Genomic DNA, 15,474 nt, shown 5'->3' on the forward strand with positions numbered 1-15,474 from the left:
TTATTTGTTTTCTCAAACAGGCATGATGTCTTTCACATACATGTTTTTCTCTCTTCTACGAATATTATATTTTTTTTCATACTTTTTTTTTAAAATTTTCCAAAAATATCTACGACTTTTTTTTCTATTTTAAAACTTTTTTATATACCACATTAGTGGTTCTCCCCTCAGGCTCAATTTAATTTTTGAGATTGCTCGCTCGCATCTTTATACAGCGACCGTTCAAGAAAAACAACTCGAAAAAGAGATTGAATTTTGAATGTGAGAAGCCGATTAGCTTGAAACTTGGTGACATTTATGAGTATATGTTCGGCTCGAACTTCTGAGCCGAACATATACTCATAAATGTCACCAAGTTTCAAGCTAATGAAATATCGGAGATATAGAGATCGATGTTGAATCTTAATAATGCGAAAATATACCGACGATGCGCCGCGTAGCGGGCGCGAGTCGAACCCTCTCGCAGCGCGAGCCCGCGTTGTAATGCCCCCTTTTCATATAATTTAAAAAAAAATTAGTTCAGTGGTTTATATATTTTAAAAAATCGAAAAAATAAGATTGGTAACGTAAAACTATACAATTTATAGCACCCCGAGAAATTCTACCCCTATTTTATGCTTCCAAAAAGATCGGTAATAAAAAATTATATACTTTATAGCACTCCCCGAGAAATTCAACCATTACTTTATGTACAATTCTTTGAGATTCGTGCATTCCAAACCGGTTTCCAAAAAGATCGGTAACAAAAAATAGTACACTTTATAGCACTCCCCGGGAAATAATACTCCTTCTTTATGTATAATTCTTTAAGATTCGGTCAATTAATTCCCGAAAAATTTAAAAAATTTTGGTACCGGTTTCCAAAAAGATCGATAACAAAAAATTATACACTTTATAGCACTCCCCGGAAAATTTTACCCCTGTTTAATCTATAATTCTTTGAGATTCGGTCAATTATTTCCCGAAAAATTATAAAAATTGGAAAAACCGGTTTCCAGAAATCGATAACAAAAAACTATACACATAGTGGCACTCCCCGGAAAATTCTACCCCTATTTCAAATACTTTTGGTAAAAATTCGGTTCAGGGTTTGAGATTCGGTGAATTATTTCCCGAAAAATTGGAAAAATTAAAAAAATTGATTTCCAGAAAATCGGTAACGAAAAACTATACACATAGTGGCACTCCTCGGAAAATTCTACCCCCATTTCATATACTTTTGGTAAAAATTCGGTTCAGGGGTTTAAGCTGGGCGTTGATGAGTGAATGAGTGAGTCAGGACATCTTCCTTTATATATATATAGATTACTATACATGTTTCAATAGATTAATAACTTTGATTTTTTTTCTTTCTCTCTCTCTCTCTTTCTCTCTCTCTCTCTCTCTCTCTCTCTCTCTCTCTCTCTCTCTCTCTCTCTCTCTCTCTCTTTCTTTCTCTTTTTCTCTCATCAAATATTTTTAATTAAATAAGAATAGGATTGTTCCGAATGAAATAAATATAATTTATTAAATACAAAATATTAGAATTTATAACATTAATAATAAATAACATAATATTAATACGTGTAATATTTATAATATTATAATAAGATAACAAATTATTACATGTTTATATAATTAATAATTGTTTTATTTCCGCGGCCACGTTTATATCCACGGCCACGTTTGGATCCACGGCCACGTTCGTGTCCGCGTTCACGTCTTCGGTCTCTTCCTCCTCTGGCCCATCGAGGAGGTTTATTTATTGCTGTAAAAAAATATAAAATTATATATTTACTTATGGTATTACTATTTATTTTTATTTAGTATTATTTATTATTTTATACTTACGATGCAATGTATTATTTTCAATTTCTGGTGGTACTGGTGGAATCTCAGCAGCCATCACTGCAGGCTGTGGATTGTTAGTATCAGCAATTATTGTAGGCTGTGGATTGTCAGCAGCCACCACTGCAGGTTGCAAATTGTCAGCAGTCACCACAGCCTGCCGTGGTGGTTGCTTGGCTAAAGCAGCGGCCAGTTGCTGCTGCAATTCCTGCAACTTCCTCTTTAGATATAGATTTTCTTCCGCAATGTTATTCTAAAAAAAGATATATAAATATAAATTAATTAATTAATTAATAACCGCAATGTTATTCTAAAAAAAGATATATAAATATCTTTTTTATCTTTTAATATCATTCTCTATCTTTCATTTTGTCATTTCTCTTTCTCTTTCTCTCTCATTCTCTTTCTATAAAATTCAAATTTACTTACATTATACTTTCTTTTTATCTCTCTCTTAACCTTATTCTCTCTCTCTCTCTCTCTCTCTCTCTCTCTCTCTCTCTCTCTCTCTCTCTCTCTCTCTCTCTCTCTCTCTCTCTCTCTCTCTCTCTCTCTCTCTCTCTCTCTCTCTCTCTCTCTCTCTCTCTCTCTCTTACTTTCTCTTTCTCTCTTTTTTAATATTATTCTCTATCTTACATTCTGTCATTTTTCTCTTTCTTTTTTTCTCATTCTCTTTCTATAAAATTCAAATTTACTTACATTATGCTCCTGTGAAGTGCATGTATTTTCGCTGTTTCTCTCTCTATTGATCTTTGCAGGCTTCTGCAGTTTCCTTTTTGATTTATGTAATTCTTCCGCCGTAATGATACCGCTATTCTAAAAAAAGATATATAGATATATATAGATATATAAATCTGTATATATTAAACCACGATTTATCTCTCTTCTCTCTCTCTCTCTCTCTCTCTCTCTCTCTCTCTCTCTCTCTCTCTCTCTCTCTCTCTCTCTCTCTCTCTCTCTCTCTCTCTCTCTCTCTCTCTCTCCCTCTCTCCCCCTCTCTCTCTCTCTCCCCCTCTCTCTCTCTCTCTCTCTCTCTCTCTCTCTCTCTCTCTCTCTCTCTCTCTCTCTCTCTCTCTCTCCTCTCTCTCCCTCTCTCTCTCTCTCCCTCTCTCCTCTCTCTCTCCTCTCTCCTCTCTCTCTCTCTCTCTCTCTCTCTCTCTCTCTCTCTCTCTCTCTCTCTCTCTCTCTCTCTCTCTCTCTCTCTCTCTCTCTCTCTCTCTCTCTCTCTCTCTCTCTTTATTCACACACATACACATATATACACACAAACCTCTTTCTTTCCTTCTATCTCTTAACTTTATTTTCTTTGTCACTCACACACATACATATACACACAAATCTCTTACTTTTCTTTTTTCTCTTAATCTTCTCTCTCTCTCTCTCTCTCTCTCTCTCTCTCTCTCTCTCTCTCTCTCTCTCTCTCTCTCTCCTTTATCTTTTAACCTTATTTTCTCTGTCACTCACACACATACATATACACACAAATCTCTTACTTTTCTTTTTTCTCTTAATCTTCTCTCTCTCTCTCTCTCTCTCTCTCTCTCTCTCTCTCTCTCTCTCTCTCTCTCTCTCTCTCTCTCTCTCTCTCTCTCACTTTCTCTTCCTTTCTTTTAATATCATTCTCTATCTTTTATTCTGTCATTTCTTTCTCTCTCTCTCTCATTCTCTTTCTATAAAATTAAAATTTACTTACATTATGCTCCTGTGAAGTGCATGCATTTTCGCTGTTTTTCTCTGTATACGATATCGTATACATTATTATATATTTACTGTTATATTAGATGAAATATGCAGGACAGCTCCAAAAACAATTGGAGATGTGGTACGCGTATAATATGAATATTGAGGATAAAAAGTTACCATGGTGATGGAACAAATGTATTTAAATATTTATTAAATGTAATAAATGTGTTTAAATATTTGTAATAAATATTTTTAGATAATAATTACATTTTTATTACATTTTTCTATATATAAAAAAACGGCTACTATCCGCCGATACAGAGCTGCTGTGTGCCTGTATAAAAAAGGCTACTATCCGCCGATACAGAGCTGCTGTGCGCCTGTAAAAAAACGGCTACTATCCGCCGATACAGAGCTGCTGTGCGCCTGTATAAAAAAGGCTGCTCTGCGCCTGTAAAAAAACGGCTACTATCCGCCGATACAGAGCTGCTGTGCGCCTGTAAAAAAACAGCTACTATTCGCCGATACAGAGCTGCTGTGCGCCTGTATAAAAAAGGCTGCTCTGCGCCTGTAAAAAAACGGCTACTATCCGCCGATACAGAGCTGCTGTGCGCCTGTATAAAAAAGGCTGCTCTGCTCTTAAAAAAAAATGAATTCTAAAGGGTATTCGTGATAATAAAAATAATAAAAAATAATTTCTTTTTTAAATATCTATAGATATAAAGAATAATTATTATAGATTTGAAAAATAATATTGTATTGTTATTTATTTACGTATTGTTATATAACATTTCGTATAAATACCTACGTATACGGTACGACGTAAATAATTATGCCTCAAAAGAGAAAATACGGAAATTTGACTAAAGTGAGTCGCGAAAGTAAGCGCTTACGACAAATGCGCAAAATTGAAAATTCGGAGAAAAGGTCTCAACGACTCGAAGCTGATGCTCAGAGACATGCTCAGCAGAGGGTCAATGAAAATGATGACGCAAGGAGTCAACGACTCAAAGCTGATGCTCAGAGACATGCTCAGCAGAGGGTCAATGAAAATGATGACGCAAGGAGTCAACGACTCAAAGCTGATGCTCAGAGATATGCTCAGGGAAGGCACCAAGCTAGACAATTAAATCATCATATTGCACTAATTTCCAAGGAACATAAAATAAATGTGCCAGTTCATACACTTGGCCAAATGAATGTAGAATGTCAATTTTGCAAATCGTTAAACTTTGCATGTGAAAAATCTAAAGATGGAAAATTTACATATTGTTGCCAAAAGGGCAAGTTTAAATTAAAACCAATAAATTGTCCTGATTTTCTTAAAAAATTATATATGGGAAATAATTCTGTATCAAAAAATTTCTTTGATAATATTCGTTCATATAATAGCGGTTTAGCTATGGCTTCCATGGGTGCCCCGGGTAATAGAAATCCATTAGATGTTGTGAACAATGCTCCTTATTGCTTGAAAATTCATGGGCAATATCACCATTTGACCACAACGGCAATGCGCCCAGCGGATGGGCAAGCTCCGCGTTTTGCGCAGCTTTATTTTTTAGATACAGAAGAAGCTATTAATCATAGAATGAATAATAAAGCCAATCAAAAGTGTGATCCAGTCTTAATGAAAGATTTGTCCTACTGTATGATTCAATGCAATGAATTTGCAAAAACTTTTAAGATGATGTGTCAAGTTGAACAAGATCTTAATCCGAGAGGCAATGAAGCCATAAATTTAATGTTGTCTTTTCGAAATGATCCTCAACACGATCAAAGAAGATACAATGCTCCACGAGCTAATGAAATAGCCGTGGTTTTTCAAAATGTTGATGGTGAGCCTCCATTTGAGAGAGACATTCGAATTTATAACAAAAATTCAAACGATGTTCAACAAATATCAATTTTAGACAAAAGATGTGACCCAATGTGTTATCCGTTGTTATATCCATATGGTAACGATGGATGGGATTCACAACTTAAATCATATAATCCTAAATATCCAGGATTTAAAGTAACTCAAATGGATTATTATGCTCACCTGTTGGCACCAAGAGTTGAATTTAGTCAATTTAAAAAGGCAGGAAAATTGAGATGTCAGTTTATACTTGATGCTTATATGAAAACTGAAGCCAATAGGCTTAATTATATTAAATTAAATCAACCTCAATTAAGAGCAGAACTTTATTCGGGATTAATGGATCACCTAGATAATCGAGCACAAAATGAAGGAATTAAAGTTGGTATACCTGTAATATTACCATCTTCATTTATGGGCAGTCCAAGAAATATGCAAGAAAGATATCAAGATGCCATGTCTCTGGTTAGAAAGTTTGGTAAACCTGACATTTTTCTTACGATGACTTGCAATCCTCAATGCCCCGAAATTAAAGATAATCTTGATGGATGTTTAATAGAATTTCGACCTGATTTGGTCGCTAAAACATTTAATTTGGATGTCAAAGAGGTTTTAAAAGATTTAACCCAAAATAATATTTTTGGAAATATTGTAGCTTATGCAGGTGTGATTGAATTTCAAAAAAGAGGACTTCCACATTTGCATTTACTTGCAATGTTGAGTGATGAAGATAAGCCCCGACTTCAAGAAGTCATTGACATGATGGCATGGGCTGAAATTCCTGATGAAGAAAGATATCCAGAACTTAATGTAAAAGTTTTGAAGCACATGATTCATGGTCCTTGTGGAGATCCCTCCCAGAGATATCCTTGCACTGGGGAGGATGGAAAATGTTCAAAAGGTTTTCCAAAAGAGTTTCGTGAAGAAACTAATGCTAATGTAAATGGATATCCTATGTATCAACGAAGGAATTTTGAGAAAAAATACATCGTCAGAGGCAAAGAAATTGATAATCGATGGGTAGTACCATATTCACCATATTTAATTATGAAATATGATCGACATATCAATTTGGAAATATGTTCATCAGTGAAGAGCGTAAAATACTTATACAAATATATTCATAAAGGATTTGACTGTGCTGCAATTGAAGTACAAGCACAAGATGGCACAAGGTTAATTAAAATAGATGAAGTTAATTCATACTTGGATGCAAGATATGTTAGTGCTCCAGAAGCAATGTGGAGACTGAACGGATATGATCTGTTCATGAAGTCTCACACAGTAATAAGACTGGCAGTTCATTTGCCTAATCGCCAAATGGTTTATTTCAGAGCGGGAAATGAAGAGCAAGCTGTTCAAAGAGAGCTCACTCGAGATACCACGTTGACTGCATGGTTTAAATTAAATCAATCTGATAAAAATGCGGTGCATTTTCTTTACACAGATATTCCTTATCATTATATCTATGATAAAAAAGAAACTAAGTGGAAGCCACGCAAAAAGGGTGGTGATAAAATAATTTCAAGACTTTATACAGTAAGTATAAAAGATATTGAGAGATTTTATCTGCGTCTTCTTCTACTCCATGTAGTTGGAGCTAAATGTTTTGAAGATTTGAGAACTGTAAATGGAGTTTTTTATAAAACGTTTAAGGATGCAGCAATTGCAAAAAATTTGGTAGAAGCTGATGATCTTTGGGAAAAAACGCTGGAAGAAGCAACAGATTCCAAAATGCCTGTACAACTTCGAGAGCTATTTGCCTACATTTGCATCTATGGAACTCCAACAGATGTATTAACTCTTTGGATTAAATATAAAGATCATATGATTGAGGACTTTGTACATAACAATGTTGTCAATCCTGAAAATATGGCTTTAAATCATATACAAGAAATTTTAATAAATAATGGAAGTAGCTGTGAGAATTTTCAATTGCCAAATCCAACTCCAGTAAATATTTACATAACAGAGTATAATGTGAATGAAGAAAGAATACGTGGTGATTATTTATTATCGACATTAAATGCTGAGCAAAAGCACGTATACGATATTGTCATGCGAGCAATTGAAAATGAAAATGAACTGTATCGGTTATTTTTTATTGATGGGTTTGCAGGAAGTGGTAAAACCTACTTATTTAACACATTTCTAAGTGTTATTCGAGGAAGAAACGAGATAGTTCTTCCATGTGCTTCGACTGGAATTGCAGCAACACTTCTAAAAGGAGGAAGAACTTATCACTCTCTATTCAAGCTTTCAATTCCAATTGATGATAGCGCTAAATCTAATATCAGAGGAAATTCTCAAGCTGCACGAGAACTGATCATTGCCAAACTAATTATATGGGATGAGGTGAGCATGACTGTTGGACATGCTTTAACAGCAGTTGATAAACTTTTAAGAGATTTAATGAAGAATCCTCGACCATTTGGAGGAAAAGTAATTTTATTTGCAGGAGATTTTAGACAAAATCTTCCCGTAGTGCCACATGCACAAAAAGCAGCTATAATTGAGTCGACTGTAAAATACAATTCTATATGGAGGAATGTAACTCAGATTAAACTAAAGCAAAATATGAGAACTGGAGAAGAAAAAGAATTTGCAAATTGGCTAATGCAACTCGGAGATGGTAAATTATCAAATACGGATGGACTACATCTGGATACAATTGAAATTCCCCAGAATTTTATATCAAAAGAATCTCTTATTGCTGACATTTTTGGTGATAGAATCACCATGGAACAGATTAAAGAAAATCCAGATCGAACGATTCTTTGTCCTAAGAATGAGGATACATTTAAAATTAATGACGAAATTCTTTGTCTAATGGAAGGAGAAAAAAAAGAGTATCTCTCAATTGACTCTATTGTAAGTGATGATCCACAAGAGCAATTGAATTTTCCAATTGAGTTTTTAAACTCTCTGACACCTTCTGGAATGCCAGTTCATCGACTTAAAATAAAAGTCAGTGCTACAATAATCCTATTAAGAAATTTAAATACTAAAAAAGGACTCTGTAATGGCACAAGATTTATTGTTACTAATTTGAAAAATAATCTAATTTATGCGGAGGTTCTAACTGGTCCTGCTCGAGGACAGATTGTCTTTATTCCAAGGATAGATTTAATTACAAGTGATTTGGAACTGCCATTTAAGTTTAAACGAAGACAGTTCCCTATTCGAGTGTCATTTGCTATGACAATCAATAAATCACAAGGACAAAGTTTAGAAAAAGTTGGGATTTATTTGCCACATCCTGTATTTGCTCATGGTCAACTTTATGTGGCATTTTCTAGAGAAACCAGAAAGGAAAGTGTAAAAATTAAGATTGATGAATTTAGCAATCAAGGACATCTAATAGAAGGAAGTAAAAAATGTTTTACAAAAAATGTAATATACAGAGAAATTTTATAAATTTAGAATTATAAAATTGTATGAGTAATATAATAATTAAAATGTTAATAAAATATATATTTAAAAATTTTTATATAAATTATATGAAAAATTATAAATATTAAAATTGTAAAAGTCATTTTATAAATAATAATTAATTGCAAACTACTTCCACATTTATGGGCCGATTCTCTCGAATTTGGTACCAAAATGCAAATTTTTCGGGGATAAAAATGTCGCGACTTTTTTTGTTTTACGCCTTCTCCCCCTACTCACCCACGCACAAAACATACACACCTAACCCGCACACATACGCCTGAATTATATTAATATATATATACAGATCTATATATACCTATATATAGATCTATAGTTTTCTAGCTTTGAGGTCTACGTGGTAGCTTTGAGCCCCGCGCGAAGCGCGGGCTGAAACGCTAGTAATAATATAAATGACATTAAAATCTTTATTGTTTGATATAATTATATACATAACAATATAATTTTATCCAATTTATTATGAAGAGAGCTAACCCCTTTATATTATATTATATTATATCATATCATATCATATATCATACATCATACATCATACATCATACATCATACATCATACATCATACATCATACATCATACATCATACATCATACATCATACATCATACATCATACATCATACATCATACATCATACATCATACATCATACATCATACATCATACATCATACATCATACATCATACATCATACATCATACATCATACATCATACATCATACATCATACATCATACTCATACATCATACATCATACATCATACATCATACATCATACATCATACATCATACATCATACATCATACATCATACATCATACATCATACATCATACATCATACATCATACATCATACATCATACATCATACATCATACATCATACATCATACATCATACATCATACATCATACATCATACATCATACATCATACATCATACATCATACATCATACATCATACATCATACATCATACATCATACATCATACATCATACATCATACATCATACATCATACATCATACATCATACATCATACATCATACATCATACATCATACATCATACATCATACATCATACATCATACATCATACATCATACATCATACATCATACATCATACATCATACATCATATATCATGTCATGTCATGTCATGTCATGTCATGTCATGTCATGTTATGTTATGTTATGTTATGTTATGTTATGTTATGTTATGTTATGTTATGTTATGTTATGTTATGTTATGTTATATTATGTTATGTTATATTATGTTATGTTATGTTATGTTATGTTATATTATGTTATATTATATTATGTTATGTTATATTATATTATGTTATATTATATACTACTTATTTACTATTTTTATTTTTTTACATATTATTTTTTGTTAGAAACGGAGGGCCAGCCCTCGACGACGTCGTCCTCGAAGTCGACGTCAATCAAGTTGATATCAATATTGCCGCGACCGCTCTCATCCTCCTCGTCGTCGTCGTCGTTGTTGTCTTCGTCGTCGTTGTCATCGTTGCCGTCGCAGCACGTATCGGGACGCTTCGCCGATGAATCAAGTCGCGCGGCGTCCCGATACATGCTGCGAATCCTCGCAGCGTACAAACGCATGTGGTTCTTGGATTTTTTTAACACCGCTCCGATGAGTCCTTTTCGCAAAAAATACATATTATTACTAAATATATAAATGAATATATAAGTGAATTTATAAATAAATATATAACTGAATATATAAGTGAATTTATAAATAAATAAATAAATATATATATAAATGAATATATAACAATATAATTTTACATTTGCCAACTTACATTCGATCGAACATCCGTGCGTCCTCGTCGACGCGGATCGTGACTTGCAGACAGGGCGGCGCTCCATCGACGATATTTCTGAGGCGATGCTGCAGCTGCAGCACCGTCTCGTGTAAGTCGTCCGTAGCCCTAGCTACGGACGTTGCCTGGATTTGCGCCAAATCGCACACTCCTTTCAGTTTGGATATTTTGTCCATTACGTGTTCTTAGGAATAATTCACGTCACTAGCTCGAAAAACTGTAAACGAACTACACCCGAGTCTAGCCTCGAGTCCTTATATATATCGAGGATGTGCAATCGAAGAAGGATGCGGAATCAAAGAAGGGATGTGCAATCATAAGGATATTGCGTGTGTAATTAAAACTATGTAAAAAATTGACCTTTGCACACAGGAAGAGATGCATTTTTCTAATCAAACCGACTCATCCGCCGGAATCGTCGACGCATTTCTTCCACCCCGAGACCCCCGCCGCCACCTGTCCGCGCTATCGGTAGCGAGCATGCCCGTGTAAGTCGCTCGTATCGCGACGCATCGTCATCGTCCATAAAAGAAGCAAGATATTGTGCAATAAAAACTATTTTCAGAAACTTTGCACAGAGGAAAAATGCATTTTTTTTTTTCAAAACGGACTCATCCGCCGGAATCGACGCATTTTTTCCACCGCGAGACCCCGCCGCCACCTGTCCGCGCTATCGGCAACGAGCGTCACCGCGTGAACCGCGCGTCGCGATCGCGCTCATATCGCGAAACGCCGTTATCGCAGTTCCGCCGTTTCTCTCGCTCTCTCTCGCCCTCGACGATGTGGCTCTCGCGCGTAATCGCGTTAACCGCGTGTTTTATCGCCGCGAGGTGCGTCAATCCCACGGATGAGAATTACGCACATACGATCGATTACCTGCGGAAATACGGATATCTGACCGAAGATGTGGACGCGTTTCCGGCTCAGAGACGAAACGACGTTCTTCGTAACGCCATCGAGGAATTTCAACGATACTACGGTCTGCCCGGCGATGGAACGCTCGACGACGAAACGCTGCAATTTATGCGTAAACCGCGATGTGGTTTCCAGGATATCCTGAAGTACGGAACGGCGGCGAGTCTATCGAAATGGCCGAGGACTCACCTGACGTGGGATTTTTACGTAGCCGCCAAAGAAGAGCTGAATACCGCAAGGGCCGCGTTCGACCTGTGGTCGCAACATTCGGCGTTGACGTTCGAACGCTCCGAAACGAATCCTGACATTATAATATCTTGGCGAACCCGACGTTACGGTAACACGAATATCGACGTAAACGGCCCAAATTGCTCGGCCAAATTTGACGGTCCCGGTAACGTGCTGGCCCACGCGTATCTCCCGACGAATGAAGCGGGATTCGTCTCCGAGATGCACGTCGACGGTGACGAGCCGTGGCATATTCACGTCGGTAACAATCCCCCGAATACGTTTTCCCTGCATTTCACGCTGACGCACGAGATCGGTCACTCTCTCGGATTGCCGCACAATGAGCGCAAGACCTCGGTGATGTTCGCGTACTCGCCCGACAAGCAGTATCCGGTTAGGCTCGACAGATTCGACATTCTCGACATTCAACGTTTGTACGGTGAAAAACGGACGAACGCGCCCTCACAGACGCCGCCGCCGCCGCCGCCGCCGCCGCCGCCGCCGCCGCCGCCGCCGCCGCCGCCGCCGCCGCCGCCGCCGCCGCCACCACCGCCACCGCGGTCACGGCCGCCGCAACCATCGCCGGACCTGTGCGCCCTTGGTCGCGTAAACGCGATATTGATTTTGGAAAATCGAATGTACATCTCGTACGGGCGTTACGTTTGGTCGATCGATCTGGACGGTAGGACGTACAATGGACCGTTAGCCCTGTCGAATCACATGAGCTTTCTTCACGACAATTACACGCGCATAGCTGCTGCCTATCAATCTCCGTCCGGTGATCTCATGGTGTTCGTAGATAATTTGGTATACATGGTTCAATATCCGGAATTTTCTCTGAGGCCAAATTGGCCGAAGACCTTGCGAGAACTCGGATTTCCCGCAGATGCGAAACTCAACGGAGCGGTAAACACCCATAGAGGCCGTTCCTTCGTGATGTACAACGGTAACTCGGTGGGCGAGATAGACGAATGTACGAAGAAAGTCGTCAGACGTACGCCTCTCGAGGCGACGTTTCCCGGAATACCGACCGGCGTGACGTCGATCTTCCGATACGTCGACGGCAATCTGTACTTCACCACTCGAACGCAGTTTTACAGATTTAACGAATTTACGAAAACAGTCACGGCCGCCGGTAAATTCGATCTACGGATGCTGAATATCGTCTGCCCTAAGACCGAACTGTTGCAGCAGTTGCGCGATCTTCTCGATCGAATCGTACGCGTCGGCGATTTAACGTCACCGGCGAGCGATTCGGACGACGACGACGACGACGGCGGCGGCGTTCAGCTTTACGATCGCCGTATCCGCCGAAGGAAGTAGAGGACTGCGCAAATCCCCACACCCACACCGCACATCGCGCGATATAAGTGAGAACTTTTCTACTTATACCGATGTGTTCCCGCCAAAGCATCAGTATCGCATCGTCAGCTGAATACGACGCGTCGAAACAGAAATCAGAAACGAACGATACTGCAACGCGCGTGCGAAATGTTCTCGACGTTGGCCGATCGACCCGCGCTGAGGGATCTTTCCCCTCGCGAGACGGATTCGGAGGTGAACGACAACGGCAAAAGACGAAGGATCGAATCGACGGACGATCATCATCAGCATCATCATCATCGGGAGTCGCGTTCCAGCTCTCACCCCCCCCCCCCCCCCAACGACGTTCGCCACCCCCGTCGTCGCGCCTGCGGTGCGCATCCTGGCGACCCGTTATCCGCTGACGACGACTGGCTACAAATACTTAGCCATCGGTTTGTCACGGTTAAGTCACCGTGGTACGGTATACCGCACCTTCGTACGTGGATATCGCCCTGGGAGATAAGCCAGGCAAGGAGATCTCTCTGACGCTTGATATGTGGAAAAGACTACTCGAGCGCAAACACGACATAATTGGCGGTCTGCGAGTCCAACCTCGTCGATGGAACCCCGCCCCCCCCCCCCTCGCCGATATCGATCGGAGACCTGACGCTGCGATTCGGATGATCAACAACCTGTCGATCTTGCGTATGGAACTACCCAACGCGGCTCGTCTGGCAATGGTCGCTCGGCACCCTGCTCTCGCTGTACGATTACAATTTTGCGTCGAATCTCATCGTCTCGGCGCTGAGCGCGGTCACCGAGGAAGTCGACGCGAAGTATTCGCGCTATCAGGGAGATAGCCGCCAACGCGATTAAGACGGGAACTTCGGCCAAGACTGCGATACTGAAAAGCGAGGTTTTTCGATCTAACAAGATCGTCGACTGTGAGATTACCGCGCTTTGTTTCAAATCCTGAACGTCACGACACACGTTTACAAATTTATATATATATATTTATTACACACAGAAACAATGTAAACGAGTATCGACGTATGTAAATACATATTTTATTTTCAAAATAAAAAACTACCGCTCGTACGCGGATTATTCATATATGTGTTCTCTCTCTTTCTTTTCCGTACCTATCTCGATACGATCCCGCGCTCCCTAAGTCCCACGACTCCGCTTACTCCACGATCGTCGCGATTGCGTCATCTACGATGCGTAGGGAAGGATCGAAACAACTTTCGCACCGAGACCGAACAAGAACGAAGAACGGTTATCGGGACCCGCTCGAAAAAGAACGGCCTTGAACACGTTCGAACGTGTTTTCGCGCGCTCACTCACTCCCACGGCGCGGGGACGTCGAGAAGAGCGACCTTGAACAAGTTGGAACGAGTTTGGATGCGTTCGAACGCGCGCGATGAAAAAAACTTATTCGCGATGACGCGCGAATCGGGGCGGATTTCCGCTCGCGGCCGATTAACGCGGTCGATAACGCCGATCCGAGCGCCCTCTCGGAGCGTCCGGGAACGACGATCCCCCCCCACCCCCGGGTGGCAACCCTGCGGCGCGAAATTCCCCATCACCCGCTAGGGAATTTACGTCTTTCAAGTTACCGCAACGGTGGCAACCACTGCGGTGCGAACTTCCCCATCAACCCGCCTAGGGACAGGTGTTCCCACAAAATCCTCGCATATGATTGGACAGCCCTCGAGTCTTTCGTACCGCGATCTGATTGGACAGCGATACCACCTTTGTCCAGTTACAGGGGAATGTTTGTCCGGTTTACAGGGGAAATTTCCCCTCACACATGTCACCCTCACCTCCCCTGTTTCCCCTTGCACCTGTCCGCCTTTCACCCCCCCCTCGCCCATTACCACCCCATGCACCCCCCTCGTCCCCCTCGCCCATCTCTTATGGCGTTCTCCCCGCGTGCGCGCGTCCCCCCCCCGCTTCAACTCGGTTGTTACCGGCAGCGAGGGTACTGTTATTGGTCTTACTCATTAGGAGCAGGCTTTTCAAATGCCAGAGACTGGGATGGTCATCATCGCGGTCATCCAAAAATTAATGTTTTTATATACTTCTTACCTATTTCCCTTTAAGGTAATGCTGGAGCGTCTGTTTTACCGGCATTTTTTTGTCGAAACGTAGCGTCGTTAATATTTGACAGAATAAAATCCTTCTCCAGAATTGCAGTACATACATAATGATTCAGGGAACTCTGATTTTATATAGAAAACGAGAAAAAATTACGGAAGTACAGATTTCCTTATCTACTTTTTATTCCAATATGGCGTCTCGAGTTGCGGCGAGCTGTCAGCTCGTCACAAGATGTATTTCATAAAGAGATATACCATTGGTACGAAC

General features: G+C 39.6%; 2 protein-coding genes and 1 long non-coding RNA gene across 3 annotated transcripts; 2 read left to right on the forward strand and 1 right to left on the reverse strand.

Annotated features, from left to right (window-relative positions):
- Positions 1-1,478: 1,478 nt before the first annotated feature.
- On the reverse strand, positions 1,479-2,151 carry LOC139784829 (uncharacterized). Its single transcript, XR_011721694.1, has 2 exons — positions 1,831-2,151; positions 1,479-1,747 (listed from the first exon to the last, which is right to left on the reverse strand). It is a non-coding gene; the product is annotated as an uncharacterized lncRNA (long non-coding RNA).
- Positions 2,152-4,408: 2,257 nt separating this feature from the next.
- On the forward strand, positions 4,409-6,548 carry LOC139784824 (uncharacterized). Its single transcript, XM_071724010.1, has 5 exons — positions 4,409-4,620; positions 4,903-5,345; positions 5,517-5,846; positions 6,024-6,388; positions 6,498-6,548. The coding sequence occupies exons 1-5, from the start codon at positions 4,409-4,411 to the stop codon at positions 6,546-6,548; spliced, it is 1,401 nt and encodes a 466-aa protein (XP_071580111.1).
- Positions 6,549-11,436: 4,888 nt separating this feature from the next.
- Positions 11,437-13,122, forward strand: LOC139784825 (collagenase 3-like). Its single transcript, XM_071724011.1, has 2 exons — positions 11,437-12,233; positions 12,486-13,122. The coding sequence occupies exons 1-2, from the start codon at positions 11,437-11,439 to the stop codon at positions 13,120-13,122; spliced, it is 1,434 nt and encodes a 477-aa protein (XP_071580112.1).
- Positions 13,123-15,474: the final 2,352 nt, after the last annotated feature.

The sequence above is a fragment of the Temnothorax nylanderi genome, unplaced genomic scaffold, assembly GCF_030848795.1.
Source record: "Temnothorax nylanderi isolate EJ_2023f unplaced genomic scaffold, tnyl_v1.0 TNYL_tig0686_pilon, whole genome shotgun sequence".
NCBI lineage: Eukaryota > Metazoa > Arthropoda > Insecta > Hymenoptera > Formicidae > Temnothorax > Temnothorax nylanderi.

Coding starts and splice junctions, on each gene's coding strand:
- LOC139784825 (XM_071724011.1), top strand. CDS start 11,437: ATGTGGCTCTCGCGCGTAATCGCGTTAACCGCGTGTTTTATCGCCGCG. Junction 12,234..12,485: donor ATTCTCGACATTCAACGTTT/GTACGGTGAAAA, acceptor TCTGGACGGTAG/GACGTACAATGGACCGTTAG.
- LOC139784824 (XM_071724010.1), top strand. CDS start 4,409: ATGCGCAAAATTGAAAATTCGGAGAAAAGGTCTCAACGACTCGAAGCT. Junction 5,346..5,516: donor GGTTTTTCAAAATGTTGATG/GTGAGCCTCCAT, acceptor CTAAATATCCAG/GATTTAAAGTAACTCAAATG. Junction 6,389..6,497: donor AAGAAATTGATAATCGATGG/GTAGTACCATAT, acceptor ATATTCATAAAG/GATTTGACTGTGCTGCAATT.